At 42.0% G+C, this 10057-nt stretch overlaps 1 protein-coding gene across 4 annotated transcripts; it reads left to right on the top strand.

The window, feature by feature from the left end:
* The first annotated feature begins 686 nt into the window (after window positions 1-686).
* On the top strand, window positions 687-9805 carry LOC117432757 (tripartite motif-containing protein 16-like). Of its 4 annotated transcripts, none has more exons than XR_009320164.1 (6): window positions 687-767; window positions 1695-1911; window positions 2773-2932; window positions 3281-3541; window positions 6234-6299; window positions 8033-9805. XR_009320164.1 is itself a non-coding variant. In XM_059016719.1 (3 exons), the coding sequence occupies exons 1-3, from the start codon at window positions 704-706 to the stop codon at window positions 8563-8565; spliced, it is 663 nt and encodes a 220-aa protein (XP_058872702.1). In that variant the 5' UTR covers window positions 687-703; the 3' UTR covers window positions 8566-9805. The 4 variants fall into 4 exon arrangements, 1 of the variants encoding a protein (XP_058872702.1); XR_004661504.2 differs by having other exon boundaries at window positions 2773-2936; XR_009320163.1 differs by having other exon boundaries at window positions 2773-3541.
* Window positions 9806-10057: the final 252 nt, after the last annotated feature.

Below are 10057 nucleotides of genomic sequence, written 5' to 3'. Positions count from 1 at the left end.
AGGAGAATGCAGAAGGGGAGACAGCGCGTTTGATGTGATGTAATGCTTGCAGTTCTGAGCGCTTCCACGGGCGGCGCTTCGGCGCTTTCAGATCCTGTTTGTGACGCAAGTTCTGACAGAGCGATTTCTACACCAAAGTTCTATTTCCACTTCGAAGAATATACTTTATTTGTGTGGGTGGTCTAGAAAGCCAGTGTATATCTGTTTTATATATATTTGAGCTAATCCTATTTAAAAGGTATTGCCAAAAACAAACAAAAACAAAAACTGCATGCATAACAAATCGACGTAGTAAGAGAGGAAGTAAAGTTTTCAAAAACACAAGAAGATAGATAGCGATGGATACCGGAGCCTCAGCACCGGATCCGTGTAAGTATTTACTTTTACATTTTCTGTGTAGAGCTACTGCTGTAATAAAGAGTATGTGTGGCCAAAAAGGGCTTGTTCTCAATTAGATTGTGTTTGGTTGTCTAAATATATGAAATGCACAGGATAGCCACGGTTTATTTTCGATTTCTGAACGGCCATTTTAGGGAAAGGTGTTGCTTTTTATTATTTCTATCGTGTTGTTTTATTGAAACTGTGCAATTCATATATTATTAAAACATTTTATTTGTTTGTTTGTTTAAAAAAAATGAGTTAGAAATAAACCTTGTTTTTTTGGATTTGTTTTATCTTAGCAAAGGAAAAGTGTGAAGTGGAAATGAAGAAACAGCCAGAGCCTCGACGAAAACGAAGACACAGTAATGAGATGGACCATCCTCACAGTGAGTAAATAGCAGAATGCAGAGGGTACATGGTGGAGGATCAGAGTACAGAACAGGGCTGCTATTCCATGATATAATATTACAATGGTACAATCTGTCCTGAGTAGGGCTGTCAGTTATTATTATTATTATTATTATTTATTTCTTAGCAGACACCCTTATCCAGGGTGACTTACAGTTGTAAACAAAAAATACATTTCAAGAATCACAGTACAGTTAAGCCTCCAAATAGCAATCAATTAATTGGGCACACAAAATCGAACCGTTCGAATAAATATTGATGATGATTGTTCCGTCCACAAACATTTTCACTCCATTCCGCTTCCCGCCACGTTATTATTTAAATATCATTGTTGTTATAAGTGAAAGCTTGTGCACAACAATTCAATGCGAGGGTTAATTACACCTAGGAGAAAAACACACAACATTCACAACAAGCCTAAAGCAAGTTCAACATACTACAGGGGTGTTACTAATATATTCATTACAAACACATTACAGTACTGTGGAATGTAATCTATATAAACTAGACACGAGTTTATGAAAAACGTCTTTATTCAGTGCCAGATGCAGCATCACGCGCATTGCATCTTGTTAATGCTGTACCACCTAACGTTAGGTTACTTACCATAGCCCTGGTTCCCTGAAAGAGAAGACGACCACCAACAACATTACGTATGGGATATGCCTGCCCATTGGGCAGGTATTGCTGAGCTCTCTATACCAGAGCTGCTGATAGGCGCCTTCCTGGGATGACACACTCGGTCCCGCCCACCGAGGGATTAAAACCGTCATCCTAAGGAAGCAATTTCTCTTTTTCCATCGAACCCGTGAGGGCGACCGGAGCGACCTCGTGGTTGGTGGTCGTCTTCTCTTTCAGGGAACCAGGGTTACGGTAAGTAACCTAACGTTCCTTTCAATTCGAAGGTGACCACCAATGACATTATGTATGGGATAATGTATACCAGAGCCGTCGCGAGGGAGAAGGAACGGCAGCATATGAGGGACGCATCACAATCACATAACCCAAGAGTTAGCGGTGTGAAGTTACACCAGCGGTGGCCAATACATGGATCCCTATCCACGAGTGGATCGCAAAAGATTTTTGGTGGATCTCAGGACAAATCGGAACAAGCACTAGCATGTAAGCATACAACAGTTTTTGTTTCAGCTGATGGGCAGAGCCTTTTGTGTCGTCCAGTAGCACAGATGAAAATATCTCAACAGTTTCTACATCTGAGATTAACAAAATGCTTGTGTGAACATACATTTTAATTTAGGTGCGCATATGCGACTAGAAATTCCTAAAGGTTGACTGTAAACAATAAACGTGATTTATTTTTTCAGCTAAAAAGTATAACAAAAAAAAAAAAACCTCGCAGTCGGATCTAAACTCATAGCTCAATCGTAATGCACTCTGGGAATGTAGTTTACTGGTGTCCACTGTTAATCACACATTAAAAACTACAAATCCCATACCCGCCAATTTCACAGATTTATCGGTGCGGTGGCTACTTGTTTCCAGACAGTTTGTCAAACCAAGATGAGGAAAATAACAAATTCATATATGTTGGCGTCTTTAAAAGAAATGAGCCATGCAGGTATGTCAGAAGATGAAAGTGAACAGGGAACTTCATTTCATTTGTTTATTTAGCAGACGCCTTTATCCAAGGCGACTTACAGAGACTAGGGTGTGTGAACTATGCATCAGCTGCAGAGTCACTTACAACTACGTCTCATCCGAAAGACGGAGCACAAGGAGGTGAAGTGACTTGCTCAGGGTCACACAATGAGTCAGTGGCTGAGGTGGGATTTGAACCGGGGACCTCCTGGTTACAAGTCCTTTTCTTTAACCACTGGACCACACAGCCTCCTATACTTCGAGTTAGTTACAGCGTGTTCACAGTCGTGTAAAATACAAGTTCAACCAACTGTTGCTAAAAGATTTCCCCTGGCTTAAGTTTGACAATGTTAAAAAAAATCCATGTTTTGCACATTTTATCAGGATGCAGGGGAACTGATGGCAGGCAAGACTGCATTAACAGGGAGCCAGGAGTTCAAACATGAAAATATATTAAATACAGTGCTTCAAAACGGCACGCAGTGTGCGGAGAGGCAGCCCATCCCGCTACCATAAACAGCAAGCAGCGCATTCTGAGGAACATGTAGGTAAAGTTGTATCTTTTTAATTTTGTTGATGCAAAAGTATTGAACTGCACAAGTGTTATGTAAGAAAGAAAACAAACAAACAAAAAAGATCTGTAGATATTCAACATTACATTTGAGCAAAAATTCTATTATTATTATTATTATTATTATTATTATTATTATTATTATTATTATTATTATTATTATATTTGTGTGCCCCTAAATTTCAGTGCGTGGCTATCTATCTAAAAAAGTTTGCGTAGAGCGTTTGTTAGGTTTTTGGTGTTGTGGTTGTTTTGTTTTATTATTACTGTTACGTATTGGACACTAATATATTAAATTCCGCTAATAATTGTTTGTCATAGCTTACTGGTGGATCGCGGAGCCCTTTGAGATCCACCAAAATGGATTGCAGTGTTTTGTGTATTGGCCACCACTGCCTTAGGTCACCCAGCGGAGCCATGAGAACCGGAACTGTCCTGGTGACTGTCCACGATTGAGGAGCTCGCTTGCGGTTCGACCTGTCCCATGCGGGAGCGCGGGGAGAGAGCAACGCGAACACCTGCTGGGACGCCTCGCATTCCCGGTGGGATCTCTGCAAGATCTCCTCCACAGCTGGCCCAAAGGTATGTCCTGGGGATATCGGCATGCCTAGCAGCGCGGCCTTATCCGCGTCAGGAACTTGTGACAGCCACAGCTGTCTACGAGCCACCACTAGGCTAGTCAGGCTCCGGCCAAGAGCTTGGCCTTGAAGACCGGATATATAAGAACATAAGAAGAACATAAGAAAGTTTCCAAACGAGAGGAGGCCATTCAGCCCATCTTGCTCGTTTGGTTGTTCGTAGCTTATTGATCCCAGAATCTCATCCAGCAGCTTCTTGAAGGATCCCAGGGTGTCAGCTTCAACAACATTACTGGGGAGTTGGTTCCAGACCCTCACAATTCTCTGTGTAAAAAAGTGCCTCCTATTTTCTGTTCTGAATGCCCCTTTATATAATCTCCATTTATGACCCCTGGTCCTTTTTTCTTTTTTCAAGTCAAAGAAGTCCCCTGGGTTGACATTGTCTATACCTTTTAGGATTTTGAATGTTTGAATCAGATCGCCGCGTAGTCTTCTTTGTTCAAGACTGAATAGATTCAATTCTTTTAGCCTGTCTGCATACGACATGCCTTTTAAACCCGGGATAATTCTGGTCGCTCTTCTTTGCACTCTTTCTAGAGCAGCAATATCCTTTTTGTAACGAGGTGACCAGAACTGAACACAATATTCTAGTTGAGGTCTTACTAATGCATTGTAGAGTTTTAACATTACTTCCCTTGATTTAAATTCAACACTTCTCACAATATATCCAAGCATCTTGTTAGCCTTTTTTATAGCTTCCCCACATTGTCTAGATGAAGACATTTGTGAGTCAACATAAACTCCTAGGTCTTTTTCATAGTTCAACTCTTCAATTTCACTATCTCCCATATGATATTTATAATGCACATTTTTATTGCCCGCATGCAATACTTTACACTTTTCTCTATTAAATTTCATTTGCCATGTGTCTGCCCAATTTTGAATGCTGTCGAGATCATTTTGAATGACCTTTGCTGCTTCAACAGTGTCTGCCACTCCTCCTATTTTTGTGTCGTCTGCAAATTTAACGAGTTTGCTTACTATATCAGCGTGCTGGACAGGAGGTGTAGTTCAGTGGCTCCTCTGTATCCTCTTGTGCCGGCTGGGGCGCTTCTTCCCGTTCACCCTGATCTCCCCTGGGGGAGGGAGGGTACGGTACTTGGGGCAGGGTTGGAGCTGGTGCTGCAGCTGGAGCCGCAGGTGCCTGTTGAGAGGAGCTCCAGGGCCTGTGCCATTTGTGCGTTGAGGTCCATAATGTCCCTGGCCTGTTTAGACCGCTTCACCCTTCTCGCCTGTGGGGATGGAGAGCGACTATGGGGGTCCCGTGTGCCGGGGATGTCCAGCAGGGGGTCCTGGGACAGGTCATGGAGGAGGGGCTTTGGGCCACTGAGGAAGCGGAACTCGCCTTGTGGCCCTTTCCAACCTGCTCTCCTTCACCCGGGGCTGAAAAGCAGCACAGATACTGCAGGCCACCTCTCTCTCGAGGGCGTAGGTGGCATGCTGGACGCCCAGGCACCACACACAGAGGGTGTGCTTGTCCTCCTGAGGGATGTTGCCCCTGCAGGATGTACAGGCGTGGAACTCGGTCATGCTCAACATCATATTGGCGTGTTCTGCATCGATTGAACACAGCATGCACCGAACACTGTTTGCACTGGTTATCGTGCGCCCGTGCACTAGCGCTGTATCACCGGGCACCATGTGCACCGCGACCAGGCACCATGCACACTGAGTACCCTGAGCACTATGTGCACCATATACCTTGCGTCCCTGCAGTAGCGCCGTGTGCACTGCCATTTCTGTTTTTGTTTTTGTTTTGTTTTTTTGTCGTCAGGGTTTCCGTGACAATTGTTAGGGAGCGTGTTAAAATGACGCGCTTTCACATTTCTATTTTTCCATTTCTGTGTTCACGGGTTTGTTCTGAGGGTGGTTGTGTTTGCTCACATTTCTGTGAACCCTTTTTGTGTGAAGTGGATTCCCTTCAGTCCGAATCAGAGTGTATTTCAAAGCCCGTTGGTGTGGGTCCGGGTGATTTTTCGGGTGTCCGGTTTCTCCATGTTCGCAGTGACTCCCTCATGGAAATGCAGCTCTGTCCTCAGATGGGATGCGGAGCGGCTGTTGCCGAGGTGGTTCCGATGTTGGAAACGCGGGTTTCTCTTGGATTGATCAGGGAGGGCTGGACGGGTTTCTTTATCAAGCGCTCCCGAGAGGATTGTGGGATGTGTTGCTGTTTAATATAACGTTATAACTACATTAATAACATACGCGTACAGACACCTTACAGTACGCTGCTAAAGAATAAGAATCACACGAAGCTGAATAATGTATAAAGAGATATTAAAAAAAAAAAAATCATGTCTGATAGGCTGTGTGTGTGTGTGTGTGTAAACATTATTTTTTAAACTATAATAACGTTCCACTGTGGCTCTCAGTGATGAAGTTTCATGATTGCTTCAGCTCACATTCAGCAGGTTCCTCAGGCTGTGTGACTGACATATAATCTGACCAATGGAAACGCAGAAAGGGTTGAAACGGTTGTATTATTGGCTAATCGACCAAAAATAAGTCTGGTAACTGGTGGAGGAGGGAGGAGGGAACAGGGAGGAGGAAGCAGGGAGGAGGGAGTGATTTGAGGATGCAGCAGACAATGACTGTTGTATGTTTCAATTCTATTTCTCTCTCTTTTTTCTACCCAGTGAATGAAGGTGCAGTTGACAGTCTGCAGGCTCCAAAGCCAAGGAACAGAGCTGAGTTTTTAAAATGTAAGTCTGTTTCACTGAAACATTTGATTGAAAGATGTGTCACTCCATTGAGAGAAGAGCTAACACTACAGAACAGGGAGGGGTGGAGCTTGAGGGCAGCAATTATTATTATTTATTAGTAATTGTGAAGCCATTAATCTACACTCCTCTCCAACAAGTATTGGTTCAGATGAATACATGCAGAATGACTGGGGGTGGAACATTTGTTGCCTGTTTTCCCACTCAGACCTTTCTCTCCCTAAATATCTTGGTATCCCTGAATAGATAATCATCTCATCTTTTAATACATGTACAATGCATGTGAAACCAGTTGTGGGGTAAAATGAACAGCTATCCCTCCCAGTCATCCTGTGCTGGTAGTAAATGTATATTGCAGTATCACTGCACTTGTGGGATGGATTGCTCATTAAAATATTAGACAGATATTTGAAGAGAGGATGATATTCTATTGAAGATATTTAGTAAGCAAGGGGTCTGAGTGGGTAAAATGGCAACACATACCCTGTAGGAACATTAAGTGAACTGTAATTGTATGCAGAGCTGCATTTGATTAGTTCCAATTGAAGAAGTTTGATAAGATTGAGGAATTATAATGAACAAAACAATCAAACAGCAAGAGGGTTTAATTAACAGCAGCAGCAGTTTATTGAAGACAGAAAAATAAAAAGAGAAAACTTATCCAAAGTCAGAAATCAATCTCAAGTAAGAATTATAGATCAAATCTATTGATTATTATCAATCTTAATTATTACAGTCTAAATATACTTGTCTATAAAATAGCAGGGAGAAGGGAGCATGGAGGAGACAGCGTGGACCAGGGAGCAGGGTAGAGCAACCAGGGAGGAGGGAGCAGGGAGGAGGGAGCATGAAGGAAGGAGAGTGGAGGGAGCATGGAGGAGGAGCATAGAGGAAGGAGGATGGAGGGGGGAGTATGGAAAAGGGAGCATGGAGGGAGGAGGGAGCATGGAGGAGAGTAGGGAAGAGGGAGCATAGAGTAAAGAGGATTGAGGAGAGAGCAGAGAGAATGGAGCATGGAGGAGGGAGGAGGGAACATGGAGGAGGAATGAGGCAGCAGGGATATGGAGGAGGGAACATAGAGGAGGGAGCAGGGAGGACAGTGGAGTGATTTCAGTAGATGATATTCTATTCAAGATATTTAGTAAGCAAAGTGTCTGAGAGGGTAAAATGGAAACAAATGCCCCTCCCCCAGTCATTGTGCATGTATTTATATTATCCCAATACTTGTTGGAGGGGAGTGTATAATATTTTACAATGAATAGCATCATTACTTTGTGCATTGATTGTCAGCTGCAAAATGAATTCACACAAACTCACCCAAAATAATACAAACAATCCTATTACTCCCTTCTGTACCTTTGTATCTCAATGCGTCTTCTGTTTTCAAGCTGTATCCTCATGTCAGAAACAGCCATTATAAAAAGAACTTGCTGTAATATGTATTCAATTACATTATTTTTTTTACACATTATTATACATATTATTATACATACAATTCCCCATTTATATAGTTGTGTTTTTACTGGAGCAATCTAGGTAAAGTATCTTGCTCAAGGGTACAGCAGCAGTGTCCCCCACCTGGGATTGAACCCACGACCCTCCGGTCAAGAGTCCAGAGTCCTAACCACTACTCCACACTAATATGCATTCATCTTTTTATTGGTTCTGTAACATTTCTCAGTGATTTGACTTTTCTATCCGTTCTCTTCAATCAGATTCCTGTCAGCTCACACTGGACCCCAACACAGCGTATAGAGAGCTCTGTCTGTCTGAAGGGAATAGAAAGGTGACACGGAGGAGAGAGACCCAGAGGTATCCTGATGATCACCAAGAGAGATTTGAGAGCTATCCCCAAGTGCTGTGCAGAGAGGGTTTGTCTGGGACTCGCTGTTACTGGGAGATTGAGTGCAGTGGGGGAGGGGCTGCTATAGGAGTCACATATAAAGAAATCAGCAGGAAAGGAGGGGATTCCTGTGGCCTTGGATTCAATGACAAGTCCTGGAGTTTGCTCTGCTCTGGTTCCAGTTACACTGCCCGGCACAATAACAATGAAACTGCAATAACTGCCCCCCGCTCCCCCAGAATAGGAGTGTATCTGGACTTTAATGCCGGCACGCTGTCCTTTTATGGCGTCTCTGACACAATGACCCTCCTGCACAGATTCCAAACCACATTCACTGAGCCGCTCTATCCTGGGTTTTGGGTTTGGGATTATGAATCCCCTGTAACAATCTGCCAGCTGAACTAGACTGTTTTGTGTTGTAAGAAACCCTTTGTATTGAACTCCCTGTCTGTCCTCTCCACTCCTCGGGTGAAGGGAATGTTCAATCTGACACAACTTTGGATGAAAGTTAGGGGGTAAAACGGCGCCACCTGCAGAGCGAAACTAGGGAATTATTTGTTTTTATGCTTGTGGCATAACATTTGTAATTGTAAACACTCACACCTGGACAGCTGTTTCAGCATAAAACGTTCAATATGTCGTGAGTATGAGAAGTATCTCTTAAGGTGATTGTAGCTCACTAAATAATTCCACACTGTGTTCCTATATTGCACTTCCATGGCTACACAGGACTCAAATGTGCAGGTTTGAAAAACATGATGGGCAAGATTCTCAGAAATCCATGATCTTGTTTCGAATGGGATTTTGTGTCTCAAATGGATATTTATAGTATATAGCTGAACTATCTGGGATTTAGGTACATCTTGCAAATCTATAACCCGTGAGGCTTCATACATACCTTTATACAGAAAAGCAATAGGTACAAGATGCCTTTTCCTCATGTTATAATTGTAAATTAGTTTAAATATTAGTTTAAATATAGTTTGTAAATTATCTCATTGGAAATGGTTGCATATTTACTCTTGACTTGCATTTAATTAGATGTATCGGGTCTACTCGTCAGGCAGTTCAAAGTTTCAATATTATAATTGTTTACTTATTTTAACTATAATGTGAGTGAAATATCATCACAAGAAAGAAGACATTTCCATGGATAAAGTAAATCACATTCAATTTGCATTACATGTGCAATCTGCCCACAGTGGAAAGGCAGAAACGTGTTTTAAGCCTGGCCTTTGTCGCCCTCTTCAGGACAAACTCTGCAGCTGCGCAGAGCCTGATTGAAAGCAATTCTTTTCACTTGGTGTGGTTCCATTGGAAATGTAGGGCTCTATTCACACAACCTTCAGGACTGTTCCAAGCACTGTTTGGTTAAAGACGCTTTATAGTTTAAATCAGGTTGTTTAGAGAGGGGGAGCAGTTTACTGTTTATTAATTTTATTGTTTATTATTCAAAGCACCATTTAAGGTCAACACTTTATAATCAGGTTTCAAATTAAAACCAAAATATGAATGTAAAGAAGGACCATTTTAATAACCATTTTTTTTTTTTTATGTTTCTGTACTTCAATTAATGCAAACGTTTTTTTCATGTACTTTTTCTTTAAATGTTTTGTAAAGTTTTAATTTTCAATAAATGATTTGTTCTGCACCTACTTCTGAAATGAACATAAACTAAGTGGTCTGTCAACAGCAGCTGCTCTCTGGAAACGTGAAGTGCACAAAAAAGCTTTGGAGAAAATGTTAAACACACATAAAATATATTCTACTATAACAATGACCACACAGTGTTGCTTTAACTAAACTATACCAGCAGACCAGCCTATTTCATACAGGTCTTTGTAACTAAACAATACCAGCAGACCAGCCTATTTCATACAGGTCTGTGTAACTAAAC

This window comes from Acipenser ruthenus, chromosome 53, assembly GCF_902713425.1.
Source record: "Acipenser ruthenus chromosome 53, fAciRut3.2 maternal haplotype, whole genome shotgun sequence".
NCBI classification, from domain to species: domain Eukaryota; kingdom Metazoa; phylum Chordata; class Actinopteri; order Acipenseriformes; family Acipenseridae; genus Acipenser; species Acipenser ruthenus.
The sequence above is the reverse complement of the archived record's forward strand: the minus strand, read 5'-3'. Positions and strand labels throughout refer to the sequence as shown.

Coding starts and splice junctions, on each gene's coding strand:
- LOC117432757 (XM_059016719.1), top strand. CDS start 704: ATGAAGAAACAGCCAGAGCCTCGACGAAAACGAAGACACAGTAATGAG. Junction 768..6,233: donor TGAGATGGACCATCCTCACA/GTGAGTAAATAG, acceptor TTTTCTACCCAG/TGAATGAAGGTGCAGTTGAC. Junction 6,300..8,032: donor CAGAGCTGAGTTTTTAAAAT/GTAAGTCTGTTT, acceptor CTCTTCAATCAG/ATTCCTGTCAGCTCACACTG.